This window comes from Eublepharis macularius, chromosome 4 (assembly GCF_028583425.1).
Source record: "Eublepharis macularius isolate TG4126 chromosome 4, MPM_Emac_v1.0, whole genome shotgun sequence".
NCBI classification, from domain to species: Eukaryota; Metazoa; Chordata; class Lepidosauria; order Squamata; family Eublepharidae; genus Eublepharis; species Eublepharis macularius.
In genome coordinates this window covers 174,981,180-175,000,765 of record NC_072793.1, presented here as the reverse complement: position 1 = coordinate 175,000,765, position 19,586 = coordinate 174,981,180, and the positions used below count along the sequence as shown (strand labels likewise).

Below are 19,586 nucleotides of genomic sequence, written 5' to 3'. Positions count from 1 at the left end.
GATTTATCGTGGTGGTTTCTTGTTCTCATCAAGGAGTTTCTTCAGAGAGAACCTTGAAAAACAATGACATCATTATCAGAATCAAGAGAAAAACAAAGTCACCTCCTCCAGTGCATAAATGCCTCTTGTGACAACAACAATCTAGGGGGGAGGGATTTCAGGCAGGAGCGAGCTGTGCCAGTGTTGCCTGAATATCCCCCTTTTTGGATCCGAAGCCTTGGCTCTAATGCTGGAGCCTCCGTTGTTTTGATTTCAGAAGTGGGGTTTGGCTTCTCCTAACTAGCTGAGAGTGGAGTTGAGGGTCAGACAGAAGGGCGAGTTCTGTATGGATCAGAAGCAGAATGCTGGCGCTGGTTCTGGTGCTGCTGCTGCTGCCTCACAGTGTTGTCTGTGGGATGCTGAAAGCAAAATGCCCATTGAACTTGATTGAGGATCTAAATGAACCAAGAAATTATTACAGGCCAGGAGACCTTCTCATTGGCGGAATCCAAACTCTGAAGATACCTTACTTGCATCCATTCACCTTTGAGGAGCCTCCGATGATCAGAATTAACCAGTAAGCACTTAGTGATGTTGGATTGTATGCAACTTTACTTGATTCTCTTTTCAGTATGTCTCGTTGCTCCTTTTCTTGGTAGATCAGTCTCTTCATGTTCCTATTTATTTTATTGAAGAATATGCTCAGGCTGTATAAGCAGGAAGATACCACCTTGCATGCAGAAGGCCAAATAACAGGATGTAACTTGCTGGGATTCGGTTGACTTCTTAAACATAAGGAAGGAAGGAAGGAAGGAAGGAAGGAAGGAAGGAAGGAAGGAAGGAAGGAAGGAAGGAAGGAAGGAAGGAAGGAAGGAACTGACATGATAGTCTGATATAGAGAGTGGAAGGGCATTGTTGAGTCCGACATTGTTATGTTTCCAATGATGAACTGACACTTGAATAAGATAATAAATGGACATAAATCTCATGTCTGAAGAAGGGAGCTCTGAGTCTCCCTGAAAATAGAGTTAGTCTCTAAGGTGCCACTGGACTCAAATCCTGCTGGACATAAATCTGACATTAACAATCATGATGTTCAACAACCAGTGGGAGAACATTTTAATCTCCCGGGTCATTCCGTTGCTGTCATAAAAGTGGGTGTCCTTAAACAGAGAAACTTCAATGGGAGATTACAATGTGAGATTGTCCATGTGTTCTTTTTGCAGAAGGACTGACCTGTTTGTCCAATGAAGGGATGGACCTATTTTCCTTCTATTGAGAGGCAAGCCATTTTTTGTCTACAGACAGTCTCCAGCCTTAAAAAAACTTCTCATGCACGGTAATGCACTTCCTAACACGGACATGGACTCTGGGACCAGAGCCTGAAATAAACCAAAATGACCGCTCTGTCCACATATTCATTTTAACAACACAATCACTGAACCTAATGAAGTTAACCATGCCATTTTAGGTTCATTGATTTGTTCACCTTCCAACGTTCTACATGCCGTCAATGACCAGCAATGCCCTTCCATTGTCTATATCGGACAAACCCATCAGACTCTAAACTAAAAAGAATAAATTGACATAAGTCTGTCTTTTAAAATCACAACACTCAAAAGACAGTGGGAGGACATTTGACTCTACTAGGACCTAAGGGTGGCAGAGTAAGTAATTTCTGGGGATGGTCTACTGGGTGGAAATACATGTTACTAAGAACCTAGGGATGCTCAAGTACAGGATTGTAGATGAAGTCCTCAGTTCACTTGCAGACTGTTCTTGCTCGGTGCACGTGAATGCTGATTCCCTGGATCTCCCTTTGTGTGATTGCATCTGCAACTGATTCTGGAGGGCAACGCGCCAATTCAGCTCTGTTTTTGCTGCAAGAACAAGTACTGTAGGCTATTTTGACTTGCCAATTCACATTTCTTTAAGGTGTGTCAATATCTGCATTTCAATGAATGGATGAGGGGGGAACTGGGATTCTTTTAGCAGTTGAGGAGCTGATATGGAACTTGTGAATAATCATGATGAGCAAATTGAAGTCTGACTGGACAAGCGTGCATGGAAAGTTGGAGGGGGGAGACGTTAAATGAGGTTCACTTGAACATCCCTAGGTAAGAGTGGGGTCCCTGAGTTTCATTGATTCTCACTGCTCCCCTCCCTTTTGCCAGAAATCATTGACTCTTTGATGTCCTCATTTTGGATTTTAGAGAATATTCTGTGGCTGTGTGAGTAGCAAGACACCACCTTGTATGTGAACAGTAGTTTCATTTTCTTCAGTCTTCTGAGGTTCCTTTGAACTATTTACGATGATAATAATACCTTAAGATGATGGTAATACCTTAGCTTTTAAATATATAGTTTGATAATATTTTACAGCTGAGTTTTTTTTTTTTTATCACAACAGCCATGTTGGACTGGGGCAGGGGGGAAATGCTGCTTCTTGGGGACTGTAGCAGGCAAACCGCAGCGAAACACGCCATGGGGAAGTCTCATTGCTGCTATTCTTTATCTGCAGTCATACCAGCAATGGAGAAACCACAAAATCCCATTCCTATGTGGAATTCAGCACTGTATTTTCAATGTGATTTGGGAGAAGATAGTTCAAGGACATTCACCTACCCTGGTCTTTTTGGCCCTGGCACAGGCCTGGTGGAACTCTCTGTCCATCGAGACCAGGGCCCTGTGAGACTTACTACAGGCCTGAAAGATGGAGATGTTCAGCCTGGCCTATGACAGTGGTTGAGGTCTGACTGGGCTACCTCTCTGCTGTGGCCTTGGCCCATTGTAGGGTTACCAGCCTCCAGGTAGTAGCTGGAGATCTCCCATAATTACAACTGGTCTCCAGGCCACAGGGATCAGTTCACCTGGAGAAAATGGCTACTTTGAGGGGTGGACTGTATGGAATTATGCCATGCCAAGGTCTTTTCCCTCCCCAAACCCCACTTTCTCCAGGTTTCACCCTCCAGATCTCTAAGAATTTCCCAACTTGGAGCTGGCAACTCTAGCCCATTGTTATTTGAAACATCTATGACCTCCCTGCCCTACCCCCGCAGATTGCTGAAGAGATGTATAGTCTTAACATCTTTGCCGCTGTTGGATATGTTTTTACGGTTTTAAACTTTGTATTTATACTGGATTTATTGTTGTTGTAGTTTAACACAGGCCCTGAGCCCGTTCATGGGGAGGGTGGGTTAGATATTTAATAAATTTATTTAATTAATTAATCAATTTAAGAACATCAAAGCGTTCTCTCCTCTTTCATGAATGTAGCTTGTTTTTCATGATCCTTTGGAACATTGATTGGATTTGAGTTGGGTTTTTGGAAGTTGTGAGTTCCCTTTTCCAACACTGAAGGGTACATCTCCCCAGGAATGGTTTTGTATTAAGCTCTTCCCCTCCGCACTAACAAGGAGATAAAATTAGTACAATTCTAAGAATAAAACCAGACATTTTTATTTCCTGGAAAAGAAGCAGGTTTTTGATGTAATGCTTACACTGAGTAGAAGATGAAAATGTGTTCTTCCTTCTGGTAGATCTGCACAGACGAAATACACAATTGTCTTGTCCTTCCTGCTTGCCATTCAGGAGATCAATCGGAATCCCAGGATCTTGCCCAACATCTCTCTGGGCTACGACGTCTACGACAACTATTTCAATGCAAGGCTGACTTATGATGGCATGTTGGACCTGCTCTTCCTGGGGAAGGAGAATTTTCCAAACTACCACTGTGGAGGTCCGAAGAACCTGCTGGCAGTCCTTGAAGGGTCTGAGTCTCGAATCCCCATCCAGATCTCCAGTCTGATGGGCATCTACAAAATCCCACTGGTATGAAGCAGGGGTGAGGGGGGAGTTATCCTAGTTTTATTTGGGACAAACCTATGAGCCTTTCATCCCACAGACAAGTTCTTGGTATCCATTACAGTCACTTGTGTGACATCTGTGCACAATGACAGCATATCATGACTAGCAGGGGATCATCTGGCTCTGGTGGGAAGAATGCAGCACGGCAGGGACAGTTCTGAAAGAGGGAGGGGAAAAGGTGACCACTAGCAGTAGTTGCAGTCTACCTGGCACTGCAAGTCTGCCCACCCTGCAAGCTCAAGCTATTTTTCTTCAAAATACATGGCGGCTGTGCCAGTTCTTCAAAATACACCAAATGTATTTTGGTGATGGCTTTGTTCCTGATACAGAGCACTATTGTCAAGATTCACATGGATACTACAGGGTACACAAAATGTGTACTACAGGGTACACAAAATGTAAGCCAAGCACAAAAACATTCCTTCCTCTCCCCCAGTAACACAACAAATCATGCTCACATTGCATGGACTTCCTTCCATCACAAGTACTGGGATTTTGCTCCAATCTCTTCCTTTCCTTCCAAGGTCAGTTATGGGCTCATTTCCCATATTCCTCATGATCCAGCTCAGTTTCCTTTTCTCTACATTCCTTCCTCTCCCCCAGTAGCACAACAAATCATGCTCACATTGCATGGACTTCCTTCCATCACAAGTACTGGGATTTTGCTCCAATCTCTTCCTTTCCTTCCAAGGTCAGTTATGGGCTCATTTCCCATATTCCTCATGATCCAGCTCAGTTTCCTTTTCTCTACATTCCTTCCTCTCCCCCAGTAGCACAACAAATCATGCTCACATTGCATGGACTTCTTTCCATCACAAGTACTGGGATTTTGCTCCAATCTCTTCCTTTCCTTCCAAGGTCAGTTATGGGCTCGTTTCCCACGTTCCACATGATCCAGCTCAGTTTCCTTTTCTCTACCGGAAGTTTCCAAAACAGGAACAACAATACCTGGGGATTGTCAAACTGCTGCAGTATTTCCAGTGGACGTGGATCGGTCTCATTGCACCAGATTCTGACAATGGAGAACAATTCATGAAAATCTTCCCTGCTCTGGCCAGCAAGGGTGGCGTTTGTGTTGCCTTCTCATTGAGCATCCAAGTAATCGACAATCAAGCAGATATAGCAAATACATTCCTGTCGTCTGCAGCATTCCGCTTGTGGAGAAAAGTCCATGTATTTGTTTACTTTGGGGAGCCACAGTTTTTAGGGATTGTACCATCCAGTATACACATAGCAGCTGAAGAGCTCATCAAGCCCCGTATGAGGAAAGTCTGGATCTTAACAGCTTTGTGGGACCTCACCGTCCACATGAGTTTTACACTTTCGCATAATCATCCCATGCATAGATTTTTTTCTTTCTCCATGCAGAGAAACAAAAGGATAATTTTAGACAGCAAGCTGATAACGGATAGTCTTTACTTTTGGCTGAAAGCAGTTTATTGTCGCTATTCAAAACCTTTATTGTCGGTGAAAGGCCAACTAAGATGCAGAGAGAGAGAAAATCTGGAGACCCTTTCCCAGGATTTGGTGGAAACTATCCTGTCTCTAGACAGCTACAGCACTTTCAATGCTGTCCTGTCTGTGGTTCGGGCCTTACATGCCGCGTACTCATCAGGATCCAAGCACACATTATCCAGGGGCAAGATGGACCTCCAGAGGATACGTCCGTGGCAGGTATTCCTTTCCTTTCTGAAATAGCTTAATGAGTAATAATGAATAATGCAGCATCAAGTCACTACTGACTCTTGATGACCCCATCCATGGGGTGAGCAAGACATGAGACGATCAGAGGTGGTTTGCCTTTAGCTTTCCTTGCATAGAAACCCTGGGCTTCCTCAGTAGCCTCCCTTTGAAGTACCAAGCCTGCTTAGCTTCCAAGATAGGATAACATTGGGCTATACCATGCCATTTTAACAATTTTCAATATTCATCAGGTGGTTTGAATGTTTTATAGCCTAACTCGATGTTACAAGCTGCATGAATTTGCCATGGGGGATTGCAGCTGTACTATAGCTGCTAGTTCCTGGTGGCAATTTGGCAGTAAATTCAAAGCAGGGCCCATTTCGGGTCAAGACTGCAGCACGGGAGAAGATGGAAATCTGTCCTTTTCCCCCTGTGCAGTTTTCGGTGGCTGAGACAGCCTGGGGGCCTCAGATGGGAGCATTATTTTCTCTGAGTGGAGCCAGGACACACAAGCAATCAGTGCATGAATTGGCACCCAAAGGATCGTGTTGCCCACCTTAGCCCAAACTGCTTCAGCCACAAAAATAGCACAGAAGAGAAGGCAGGAATTCCTTCTTCTCTTGTGCTGCAGCTCTGATCCAAATCCGGTCCTCCTGTGCACTTACTTACGTGCTACTACATGGAAATACTAGCAGGTATCTGAGAGCTGGGATTACTCAGTGCCCATGTTCAGGAGATTCCCTCACCCCCACACTCACATTTCATATGATGTTCATAGCAGGAGAAAAAGGGGGGTGGAGTCTGACCTGGAGGTTTCGGATTACACCCTAACAATCCCCCAGTCTTCATTATCTGTTTTGGGTAGATTCCTAAAGCACATCCCAGAAGTGATGTCACTTCTGTGTCAGACGTGACCCACTCTATGCCGATCCTGGTTGTTGAGGGCTCAAGCTAGGCGGCCTCAATGGGAGCTTTATTTTCAATCTCAATCCAGGACACTGTTATAGAAACTTATATGAGGAGTAATGTCACTCTAAACGTGTAGATCTTGATACAGTAGATCTTGCCATTCTGATGAGGCATTTGAAGAGAGAAGTAGGGATGTGCCTTGGACAGGTTTAAATAATTCCTCATGGAACAGCCCCAAAGTGTTGTTGGGGACTAGCGAACTTCACTGTGAGCGGAACTACAAGTGGCAAAAGGCACAGGTTGGTCACTTGTCAGCTTCCCTCAAGTTTTGATGGGAAATGTAGGCAGCTTGGTGGAATGTTGGACAAGTGACAGTTGAAAAGTCCATTGGACAGCAGTCAGAGAGCCAAGCTGCAAGACCAAGATGCCTACATCTCCCATCAAAACTTGAGGGAAGCTGACAAGTGTCCAACCTGTGCCTTTTGTCACTTGTAGTTCCGCTCTGTGAGAACTATCTTGCAGGGTTCCACAAGGCGCAATCTTATCCTCCATCTTATTCAACCTTGAGGTAAAACCATTAGGAGAAATCAGTTGTAGCTATGGAACTGAATGTCATCAATATGCAGATAAGACCCATCTCCATAGCTTGCTATCTAAATCCCCTGAATATGTAGTAAAGGTCCTGAGGCACTGCCTGACAGTTGTGTTAAAATGACTGAAAACAAACAAAATGAAACTGAACCAAACTAGACAGAAGTGATGCTAGTTGGCGAGGGGAGATCTTTTTTTTTTAATAATAATTTTTTATTAATAAAAAACAGATAACAATTTACAAATTACACGATAGCTTAGCTTAACAAATAACAAACAGTTAATACACAATCAAGAACCAATTAACAGTACTATATACAAATGTAAGGTAACAGAGGTGAGAATTAAACTTCTAAAAAATGTGTTATAACCAGTCAAGAATAGATTTATGATATTTCAACATAGCACAGATATTATTGTTTTCCAGATATTCAAAGAATGGAAACCACTTTTCTTGAAAATTAGTGCTTTTAGGGAAGTGCTCAGCTTGGTATATTTTATCACTTAATTTTTCCGAAACAAAATGATCCCAAATCATATTATGCCGATCCAGTAATGTTGGAACATACTTACTTTTCCAAAAAGTTGCAATAACACTCTTTGCAGTGGTTAGCAGACTTGATATAAGATCCTTTCTTATATTAGGAATGAGTAGGTCATCCCATTGATCCAAGAAGATTAATTCAGGCTTTAGTGAGATTGTATAGTTAGTGATCTCTTTCATCTTATTAAGAACTTTCTTCCAAAAATTAACGACATATTGGCATTCCCACCAACAGTGAGAGAATGTTCCAATCTCCCCATAGCCTTTCCAGCACTGAGGAGATGCAGAAGAGTAAATCTGTGATCCAGTGGAAATCTTGAAGGACATTTTGATGTTGACTTTTGATGGAGTTCAGTTGGCTCTTGCAGAGTCGGTTAAAATCCGGTTATACTGGATCCAGCACTGCTACCAGAGACGCAAATAAACGCAGTTGCGGAAAAGGCTTTCTCCCAATTCAGAGTAGTCTAGAAGATGCCCCCTTACCTTGGCATCACTGATCTGGTGATCTGGAGTCATGCCATAGTAACTGTAGTAACTGTAACTGTAACTGTACATAGTAACTGTAATGCACTCTGCAGAGGTCTTCCCTCAAAGTCAGCTTGGAGATTCCAGCAGGTGCGGAAGGCTGCAGCTCGATTATTATTGGGAGCTAGGCAGAGTATGCCTATTACTCTCATTCTGCAGTCACTCGAATGACTACCCATCTGTTACCAGGTTCAATTCAAAGTTTTAGCTACAAAGTACAAAGTTACAAAGCCCTTCATGATCCTGGCCCCTTGTATCTGCAGGACAACCTCTCTTCCTATGCTGTGCCGTTTATCTGAACAAGGCCTCTCTGTGGTGGCCCCACTCTATAGAATGACCTTCCTGAAGAGATCGGGAAAGTTCCCACTTTCTTTGCTTTCCACAAACCACGCAATGCTGAATTATTTAGGAGCTAAAAACAAAAAGAAGGGGGAATTTTCACTTCCAAATCACAGATACAACAAGAGGAAAAGAAGTAAAAAAAGCACAATCGTAATAGTACTCGCAATTTACATGTATATTTCACAATATTACAATTACAAACTCCACAATCGTCACACCATAAGCGTCCAGAATCCCAGTCAAAGTCAATCTTTCACTACAATAGGTGAATATAATTCAAGGAGATTCAAGCCGTGGTATAGTACATATTAAGCACTCAAAGCAATTGGCTGTGTGGAGGCACCAGCCAAGAATCCAATTGAAAACCAGTCTTGGTCACAATAAGTAATGGTGTAAATGCGTTTACAAAAAGACAGTGCTTAAAGCAGATAAGTGGTGAGGTAGGTAGATGGCAACGAGTATGAGCCGGCAGTTTTTCTTCGCTCGTTTCAGACTAAAATGTCTTTCTTCAGGCCACCATATCTGAAATTAACAATACACAGTAATGCTACAATTATCGCGCCAATAGCACAAAATGTTACAGAGTTACACGCCATTCATTTACTTACATCAAGGAAAACAAATTCAATCAATTCAATTCCACCAGAATACCGCATCCATAGCTCCATAAATTATCCAGTGTAAACTCAACCTCTCCCTTCCTGTTTAAATATGCTTCTTAAGTAGTTAATTGAAACACGCCCAAATTAATAAAGGTCCCATTGCACTTATCCCCATTTTCCAATTACAAATAATACATGTATTTTTTAATAAATATTTTTATAAAGGTATTGTAAAATTGGGGCTTTTAAAATGTAATAGACTCCTTTAAGATCTCTTCGCATAAATTCCTTCTCCTCCTCCCCCCTTCCCCCCCTTTCCCCCCCCTTCTCCTGTTTCTCCCTCCCTATAGACGCTGGCTCCCTTTTGTTGCCTTCCCTGTCTAGAGTCTATTACATTACTTATTTGACTGGGATTCTGGACGCTTATGGTGTAACGATTGTGAAGTTTGTAATTGTAATATTGTGAAATATACATGTAAATTGCGAGTACTATTACGATTGTGCTTTTTTCACTTCTTTTCCTCTTGTTGTATCTGAATTATTTAGGAGGACTTTTTTACTCAGGTTGTGCTGTGCTGTAGGAAAAGGCTGAGAGTGATGCTTTGGTAAAGAGTCAGGGACTGTAAACTATATTACTGAGAACTGTCTGTTGCTGTAAATACGGCCCTACTGGATAGTTTCTGTGTTGTTTAGCATGTCCCATTTATTTGCTTTGCTTTCTTTCAGTTTTGTTTTAGGTCTACATCTGATATCTCTTTTCAAATTTCTGCAAATTTTGCATTTCCATACTCTGTGATAGACAGACAGACAGACAGACAGACGGACGGACGGACGGACGGACGGACGGACGGACAGACGGACGGACGGACGGATGGACGGGCGGGCGGGCGGGCGGGCGGGCGGGCGGACGGGCAGGCAAAACATTCAGTACTAGTCTGAATCCAGAAGATGTGGCACAAGTTACAAGCCATACATGAACCTACCCATGCACTCTGATCATGTTTCACCACCTTGGAGACCCTAGTTGGGTGGAAATGTAGCATATAAATGTTTAAAATAAATAAACAATAAAAAGATTACAGAGCTTACCCATTTGGGTTGAGATGTGCCCTCGGCTCCTGGTTTCTAATTTCCTGACTCTTCGCTTTGATTCCAGCTCCACACTTTCCTAAAGAACAGCCGTCTTTACAACACTTCCATGGGTGATGCATCTTGGGATGAGAATGGGGATGCTGCCGTGAATTCTGAGCTCTTGAAATGGACTAGATTCTCCAATGGGACTACTGTTGGAGTGAAAGTGGGGAGTGTTGAGAGACAGGCATCCCCAGACCTCAAGTTCACCATTGACCAGGATGCCTTTCTGTTAAACCAAGTAAGGAAATCAACTGGTTTCTTTTTATTCCGTTTATCATTTGTTCACATTTAATAATCTGCTGGATACTATATGAGAAAACTAAAATTAATGAATAGATTTATTCTATACACCGTCTCTCAATAAATAGGATACAAAGCAAATCCTGAATCTTACTCATTTAATTTACAAACTAATACATTATTAACTAATTGTATTAGTTAATAATACAATAATGAAAGGTATAACAACAACAGGTAGCAGAGTTGCAGATTTTAACTTTAAACCATTGTTTAGGAGTTGGACACAGTAGGACTGGAAGCCTGGTTTTAGGTGTTTGGGTAACTCTTCAAACATAATTTTTTTGTCACTGTTTTGGCTAACCTACAGTTTTCAGCCTTGAAAAGAATAACTTAGGAATTAATGTCGTTATGCCCAGAATAAATCCTAGAACAAGAGGAAGAGAGTGGAATAATTACTGTTGAGAATGCTCAGAGGTGTTAATATCATGCTTTCAGAGAAAACAAAGATGGCTTAATAAATTCACGTGAGGCTCACTTAAGTGTGTCTGTGTAAGGTTGCCACACCTGAAACCCCCCAAATCTCTTGTAACAATGGGTCAAAGGTACAGAGATGAGCCCAAGGAAAATAGTGTTTTCAGGCCAGGATCAAGCCATTGGCTTGAAAGTTGTACTTTCTGTTCAGGGCCCTGCACTCTTGACTAGGCAGAGGCAGAAGTCAAGCTTCTAGTCTTCATAGTAGCCATGGGCAATTGAATTCAAAAGCTTCATGTGGCATTCGAATCACAAGGGCCAATGTTGCCCACAGCACACAGACTTACATGTATCACACCTGAAGATCATTGTGTGGCCAATGCAGATATTACAGCATGGTAGCTCCCAACAATAGCTTACGGTTAGCCCAAGATCCAGAGGAGTTAGCCGTGTTAGTCTCTAGTAGCAAAATCAAAAAGAGTCCAGTAGCACCTTTAAGACTAACCAACTTTATTGTAGCATAAGCTTTCGAGAATCACAGTTCTCTTTGTCAGATGCATGGAGGGCAAGAAGAAACTGGTCATATATATAGGTGGAGAAGGGAGGAAGGAGTAGATGCAAACAGTAGCTTCTGATATGGAGATCAGTTTGCTTCTGTTAAGGAAGTCAGTTATTTCTGATAATGAGATAACCATTCATAGTCTCTATTCAATCCCAGCCTGACTGAGTCAAATTTACATATGAATTCCAATTCAGCAGCTTCCCGTTGGACTTTGTTTTTGAAAGGTTTCTGTTGAACTACAGTGACCTTTAAGTCTTTGATGGAATGTCCTGGTAGATTGAAGTGTTCTCCCATTGGTTTCTGGATGTTGCCATTTTTAATGTCAGATTTGTGTCCATTTGTTCTTTTGCATAGAGGTTGGCTGGTTTGTCCAATGTACAGAGCAGAAGGACATTGTTGGCACATGAGGGCATATATCAGATTGGAGGATGAGCAGCAGTAAGAGCCAGAGACAGTGTAGTTGATGCCATTGGGTCCTGTAATTGTATTTCCTGGGTAGATATAAGGGCAGAGCTGGAATCTGGGTCTGTTGCAGGGCCTGGTACCTGTGCTGGTGACTCTGCTAGCCGATTCATGATTGTAAGTGAGAAGTCGTTTAAGGTTGGGGGGCTGTCTGTAGGCAAGGTTAGCCCAAGATGTTCTGAGAAGGGCTGAAGCCTTTCCAGTCTGGGCCATTTCATCTGGAAACAACAGCAGGGACAGTCAGGGATGTTAGCAAGTTGTGGTTGGGAAATTATCACTCCAAGTTTGTTTAATTAAATACTTGAACTGTATTTTCATAGGGCTGTCCGTGGAATTGCAACCATATCTGGCAGAGCAAACCTATTCAGGTTTATTCTCTTGTTCAATATGGGACTCAGTTCTACGGAAATGCTCTTGGGACTGTGGATCAAAATATGGGAAATAAACCAGATGAATAGATGGTTGTTGTGGGTTTTCCGGGCTGTATTGCCGTGGTCTTGGGATTGTAGTTCCTGACGTTTCGCCAGCAGCTGTGGCTGGCATCTTCAGAGGTGTAGCACCAAAAGACAGAGATCTCTCAGTGTCACAGTGTGGAAAAGATGTAGGTCATTTGTATCTACTCAGGAGGGGTGGGGTTGAGCTGAGTCATCCTGTAAGAGTTTCCCAGGGTGTGGAATGCTAATGGCGGGAGGCTTCACTGTATCCTGAGGAGGTTCTTTTGCATATAGATTGGTGCTTGATGTGCTAATCTTCTCTGCAGGGCTATTGTTGGGTATAGAGTGTTTTGTTAGCCTGGTGTTTTTCAGAACTGGAGCCCATGCTCTGTTCATTCTTAAGGTTTCTTCTTTCCTGTTGAAGTTTTGCTTATGCTTGTGAATTTCGATGGCTTCCCTGTGCAGTCTGACAAAGTACTTGGAAGTGTTGTCCAGTATTTTGGTGTCCTGGAATAAGATACTGTGCCCTGTTTGCGTTAGGCTATGTTCAGCCGCTGCTGATTTTTCAGGTTGTCCAAGTCTGCAGTGTCTTTCATGTTCTTTTATTCTTGTCCGGATGCTACGCTTTGTGGTCCCGATGTAAACTTGTCCACAGCTGCAGGGTATACGGTATACTCCTGCAGAGGTGAGGGGGTCTCTACTGTCTTTTGCTGATCGTAGCATCTGTTGTATTTTTCGGGTGGGTCTGAATACTGCTTGAAGGTTATGCTTTTTCATAAGCTTTCCCATCTGATCAGTAATTCCTTTGATATATGGCAAAAACACTTTTCCTGTAGGAGACTGTTTTTCCTTGGTTGTTTGATTCATCCTGGGTTTGATTGCTCTTTGGATTTCATTTCTGGAGTAGCCATTTGCCTGAAGTGCATGGTTTAGATGATTAATTTCCTCATTGAGAAAGTGCGGCTCACATATCCGTCTTGCACGATCCACTAATGTTTTCATTATGCCTCTTTTCTGTCAGGGATGGTGATTGGAGTTTTTGTGTAAGTACCAATCAGTGTGAGTTGGTTTCCTGTAGACCTTGTGACCTAACTGAAAGTTTGCTTTGCGGATGACCAAGGTATCCAGAGGGGGAACTGCAGTCTCCTGAACTTGAAGAGGTTATCTAATGGTATGATTGGTATGTGTGGTATGAACACCGACTCCCCCGCCCCTGAGCACTGCTGACGAACAGTGTGGCCTCAATGATGTTCCTGTGGAGGGCTTTCACTCGTAGTCTGGTGCTATTGCAGAGTTTGGGTGAGCTGCGGTTCTGGACCAACATCACTGGAGTGCCCACTTTGAGGAGAAGTTTGTGGGCTGGGGAGCCAGAAGGGTTGAGCATGTTAAGGAACTCCACAGGGTAGTGGACAGCATCATCCATTTGCACCACTGAGTCCACAGCTCTATACTCCATTTCTGCCCCTCCGAGGGAGTTAAGTTGTGTTTCATTAAAGATGGCAGCCTTGTCGTTCTTGGGGGTCAGAATGACACGCTTGCACAGCCCGTCCATGGACTACTCCCTGATATCAGGGTATATTGTGGCTGTTAGGTCACTGCTAAGGTCACTGCTGTGCCCAGGCCTGCAGGGATGGTCACCTTTCCCTTGGACTCGGGACTTGCTGGTACTTGACCACTGCTGCTCAGTGCACTACAGGAGTACGATGTGAATATTTCTTTGCCGCATCTCTAAGTTGCTTCCTCCTTTTAGCATTGGTATATCTTGCACAACATCTGCCAGGAGGCTTCTTGGGGGCAGTAAGAGATGATGGCTGCAAGAGGTGGGAGGTGGAGTTGGACTCAGGGAGGGGTGGTGTGGTGGGCACTTTGGCAGGTTCATGTGAGAGGTTCGCATTGAAATGGTCCCTAGAAGGGTTGTGCACCATCTCCCCATGAACATTTAAAAACTCAGTTGCCATATTGACTTTTATATAAAATCCCTTTTCAGGAGTCTTGTACTGTCTTTCTTCAACCGTCTGCAATTTCCTTTCCTAATTTTTTCCTCAGAACACGGAGTTCCACAGCTGACCCATCAGCCTCCCAGCCACACAGGAAAGCCAGGCCCCACAGGGAGATTGGCAACCCTAGAATGGGAGGTGTATTTTTACCTCAGGACACATTCAGTGACTCCCAATAGCAAGTATATACTCTTTAGAATGTTGGAGAGATGACCAGTCAAGACCGCATATGCAAATGACCACAGGGAAGAGTGGCAGTTGGCAGGGGGGGGGACCCTGCCAGCCACACAGGGAAGCTGTATCCCTATGAGAAAACACATTTTACCCCCTTTTTACTCCCTTAGGGGGTGAATTTCCTAAAATCCCTTCTTAATGAGCCCCTACATCACAAAAGGCATGTCCTGCCCAAATTTCACACTTCTAGGTCCAGGGGTTTGGGTTGGGCATTGATGAGTCAGTCAGGAGTCAGGACACTTGTCTTTATATATATAGATTACATGTTATATATGTGGTTTAGATGGTGGGGTTTTGTTGTTGTTGTTGGGTTTGAAAAATTAATAAAATATTTTTTAAAATGCTGTCTACAGCATTCCCCTGATCCAGCAAGGGTAGCAGCTTTCTCAAAAAAAGAGATAAGGTTAGTCTGACCTGACTTGTTTTTGAGAAACCCATGCTGACTCTTAGTAATCACAGCCATCCTTTCTAAATGCTCAAGGATTGGCTGTTCGATTATTTGTTCTAAAAAATTTCCAGGTATAGACATCAAGTTGAGAGGTTTCTTAGTTAACTAGATCCTCCTTTTTCCCCTTCTTGAAGATGGGGACAACATTTGCTCACCTCGTCTTCAGGCACCTTGCCTGTTCTCCAAGAATTCTCAAAAATACATCTGTGAGTTCTTTTAGTAGCCTGCTATTCATCTGGCCTTGAGGACTTAGTTTCATTTAAAGCAACTAGGTGTTTATGTACTACGCCATGCCAATCCTAGGCTGTGTAACTCTTTTCCCTCATCATGTGTTCTGTTATTGCCATGTTGAGCACCATTTCCCTCCCAGAAGAAGACTGAGGAAAAGTAGGGATTGAGCAGTTCTGCCTCTCTTCATCACCAGTTACATTTTCACTTTCCTGTCCCAGCAATGGGCCTACCATGTCCCGGCTCTTTTTATTTTGAACATAAAGAACCCTTTTTTGTTCAGCATCTCTTGCTAGCCTAAGTTCATACTGAGCTTTAGCTTTTCTAACATTCTCCCTACAAGCACTAGTTATTTGTTTATATTCATCCTTGGTTATCCTTTCATTTCCTAAATGAGTCTTTTTTATTTCTCAGTTCATTAGAAAGCTGTTTACGGAGCCACCTTGGCTTCTTTAGGCTCCTCCTGTTTTTTGTTTTTATAGGAATTATTTAAGATTGTGCTTTCAATATTTCGCCTTCAAGAAACCCTCACCCCTCTTGAACTCCCTTCTCCTTCCGTATTTCTGACCATGGATTCTTCCCAGCAAAACTTTCAGTTTGTTAAAACTGCTTTCCTAAAGTATGTGCAGCTTTTCCCTTCCCCTAGACTCTTGTAATAATTATTGATGGGGAAACAACAGACAGGCATTTACAGTGCAATCCTTGGAAGAGCTAGACCCTTCGAAGCCCACAGACTTTATGTCTTCACACTGATCTGAGGCACCTGGGATGTCAAAGATGTCTGTCAATCAGAGATTCATGCCCTAAGTCAATATATCCTTCATTAGCCTCCTCATCCCCTCTTGAACTACCCACTTTCGAATCCTTACATTACTGATTTCCCTGTGTTTGGGAAGTGATGGACATAAGTCTCCCACTCTTGCAGTTCTGCATTCAAAGCCTGGCCCTCAAATCACGGCCTGAAGTCAGCAGTGCCAAAGCAGGACTGGAAGTCCTGTTGAGCCTTTTCTGAATATGACACATTTAGAACAACAAAAATTCGAATCTGTTGTTTCTCAGCTACTGTTGTTTGCCTTTCTGTTTAGTCCCTGCCCCGTTCCAGATGTACTGAGAGCTGCCAGCCAGGATTTGCCAAGAAGGCTCAGGAAGGGAAGCCAGTTTGCTGCTATGACTGTGATCCATGCCCAGAAGGGACAATCTCCGCACAGGAAGGTGGGTGACACCAAATAAATTTCATTGCAGGGGGTGGGGGAGAGCCAAAAGGCAAGATGTGACCCGTCTTTTCTACCCTTTGCTCTTCCGTCTGTCAGTACAGCTTGTGTTTTAGTAAAATATGAACTTCAGTTAGGCCCAAGGTGGTGTTACCCAAATAGGCCATAGACGTGGAGGCTCCATAACAATTAACAGCATCCTCTTACTGGCGGGAAACAAACATGGGTGTAAATAGGCAGTCTCCTAATTAGTTGGTGGAATTACCTTAAAGGATACAAATGTGAGGGGGTAACTGGGATTCTCCAGCTATGTTTATGGGAATTATTCCCTTAGAGAACTCTCTAAAATAACTCAGGCAGATATTCAACCAGAAAGGGTTTTTTATTAAAAGATAAATAAAAAGGCAAATCTACAGAAAACCACACACAACACACATACAAGGCTAACTAAGAAAGTTAGGGAGGAATGAGTGAGAAAGCAGTTTCAAGGAGGGCACTAGTTACCAGTCTCAAAGATAGAGATCAATGGAGGGAATGTCAAAACAACCAGAGTTTCACAGAGAAGAAGGAGAAGTCCAAATGGACATATTTGGATTCAAAGACACACACACACACACACACACACACACACACACACACACACTGGTGGCTAGTGAGTCCAGATATAGGGCAAAATGCTCCCTGGGGCAAACTGATGTCTTTTGCCCTCAAAACAATCACTTGATGGGTTTTCCAGAGGTGGAACAATAAGTTGGGACAGACTTCCGGAGGTGAACTATAGGTGTGCAAGTTGCTTGATGACCCTTTGAGTACCAGATGGGAAAAGCTACCAGGTTTGCTGAATAGGTGGTGCTTAATAAGGCTGGATTACTCAGCAGCTTCCTGGGAGCCTCATTGGCCAACATCACGCATCTCTTGAGGGCAAGGAGGGGGGTGTTTAGCCAACCAGCTGCTCTGACTCTCCTTTCTGAACTATTTAAGAGCTTCTGCCTGTTAGAATCAACAGCACTGTAAGAAATAGACCATTGATATAGATCAGTCCAGCAGCTTCCTATCTTATTCCTATATTTGGTAAGAACTTTTGTAATTGACTTTCTCAGGGCCAAAAATTCAGCACTCGACCGCAAAGAAATAGTGTGCAACGAGTTTATTGTTAGATCTGGCCTTTGCTTTGGAGAACCTAAGGGGATCTTCTTCGAGTCTAGCTGAATGTGCTCTGTTCCTCCAGAGAAAACCTTGCGAGACTTCTATTTCCCCTAATAACAACTCAACATGATTACTGCAGTGTTGTGTTCTTGGGGCCATCCTTGAAGGTTCCCTAAGAGGCAACTGGGAAAAAGTTATTTCAGTTTTGGTGCCCTGTTGTGGACTCTGAGCAGGGAACCACTTAGACAAAATCTAGGTACCATATCAAGAAACTTTTATTCTCCCAAACCTTTACTGTATGGACTACTTTCCAGATGACTTTTCCTACGTTTATCAGTAGTAGTGCTGGTTGTATTTTTGTTATGGGACTTTTATTGTTTGTAATGTGTTCTATCATTGCTAACACAATTCATCCTCCAGGACATATTTCTTAAATTTTAGGAACTCGATCACCCCCATGTAGAATTAAAACTATTTTAGGCCTTCAGGAAGGATTTTCAGTAAGGAGGAAAGCCTCTGCCCCAATTCTTAGACAGTAGAGGAGGTTCTGTTGTCATGTTTCTTGACAAGAAGGAACTTGGTTCCCAGCCCCCAATTCCCTCAGCATGTTCTTGGATCCTGACCTCTTCCATCAGAACATAAAAAGAGCCGTTCTGAATTGAAAGGTCAATAGAATTCTTCACTATCACACAGTGGCTAGCCAGAGAGCTCAGAGCAAATGGTCTTCAGAAATACAATGTTTCTTAGATGTATAGCATGATAGGCAAAAATACATATTTACTGAATATTAGAACACCAGTTATTGTAGATATAAATCAGGTATTCCTACTATCTTTCCAGATGCAGAGCATTGTGACAAATGCCCAGAAGATAAGCATCCAAACAAGGACCAAACTCGATGTGTCCCAAAGGCCATAACCTTCCTCTCCTATGAAGAACCTTTGGGGATCAGCCTAGTTGTTTTTCCTCTCTTCTTGTCCCTAATCACTGGTTTGGTTTTAGGACTCTTCATTAAATTCCTGGACACTCCTGTAGTCAAAGCCAACAACCGGGACCTCACCTACATTCTCCTCATCTCCCTCATGCTTTCCTTTCTGTCCAGCTTACTATTCATTGGCCAGCCAAGGAAGGTGACCTGCCTTCTCCGACAAACCACCTTCAGCATCATCTTCTCGGTTGCCGTCTCTTCTGTGCTGGCCAAAACAATCACTGTGGTGGTGGCCTTCATGGCCACCAAGCCAGGGAACAGGATGAGGAAATGGCTAGGGAAGAGCTTGGCCAACTCCATTGTCATGTCTTGTTCCGCTGTCCAAGTTGTCCTCTGTGCCCTCTGGCTGGGAATCTCTCCCCCCTTCCCAGAGTCTGACATGCACTCCCAGCCTGCACAGATCACACTGCAGTGCAACGAAGGCTCCGTTGCCATGTTTTATGGTGCCCTGGGCTACATGGGCTTCCTGGCTGCCATCTCCTTCACGGTGGCTTTCCTGGCCAGGAAGCTGCCTGGGGCTTTCAATGAAGCCAAGCTGATCACCTTCAGCATGCTGGTGTTTTGCAGTGTTTGGGTGTCCTTTGTGCCCACCTACCTGAGCACGAAGGGGAAATACATGGTGGCGGTGCAAGTTTTCTCCATCTTGGCCTCCAGTGCTGGGTTACTGGGCTGCATCTTCATTCCCAAGTGCTACATTATTATAATTCAGCCTAATCTTAACACAAAGGAGCATCTAATGAAAAAAATGAATCAATTACATTGAATGTAAAGTGGAGGGGGTTCCTTGGTATATCCTGATGCACATGCAACTATAACTCAGGAAGAAAGACTAACTCTTGAGGTGAAGCAATAATTACCCAATCTATTATATCTGTCTGTCATGAAATTATAATTATCTCAGTCCCTTACAAGGACAATAAAAAGAATCCTGTTATCTCCCAGTTGGTTTGCTGTCTCTTTTAGGGAAGCTGTATGCCTCACTTTGGCCC

General features: G+C 43.3%; 1 protein-coding gene across 1 annotated transcript; it reads left to right on the top strand.

The window, feature by feature from the left end:
* The first annotated feature begins 341 nt into the window (after positions 1-341).
* LOC129327887 (vomeronasal type-2 receptor 26-like) lies at positions 342-19,360 on the top strand. The gene is made up of 6 exons (XM_054976634.1): positions 342-556; positions 3,519-3,810; positions 4,705-4,944; positions 10,199-10,414; positions 16,338-16,464; positions 18,450-19,360. The coding sequence occupies exons 1-6, from the start codon at positions 342-344 to the stop codon at positions 19,358-19,360; spliced, it is 2,001 nt and encodes a 666-aa protein (XP_054832609.1).
* The last annotated feature ends 226 nt before the right edge of the window (positions 19,361-19,586 follow it).

What these genes read in the sequence shown, in the direction of transcription:
- LOC129327887 (XM_054976634.1), top strand. Translation starts at nt 342, where the DNA reads ATGCTGGCGCTGGTTCTGGTGCTGCTGCTGCTGCCTCACAGTGTTGTC. An exon ending in CCGATGATCAGAATTAACCA is followed by an intron (nt 557 to 3,518) that starts GTAAGCACTTAG and finishes TCCTTCTGGTAG; the next exon opens with ATCTGCACAGACGAAATACA. An exon ending in CCTTCTCATTGAGCATCCAA is followed by an intron (nt 4,945 to 10,198) that starts GTAATCGACAAT and finishes CTTTGATTCCAG; the next exon opens with CTCCACACTTTCCTAAAGAA.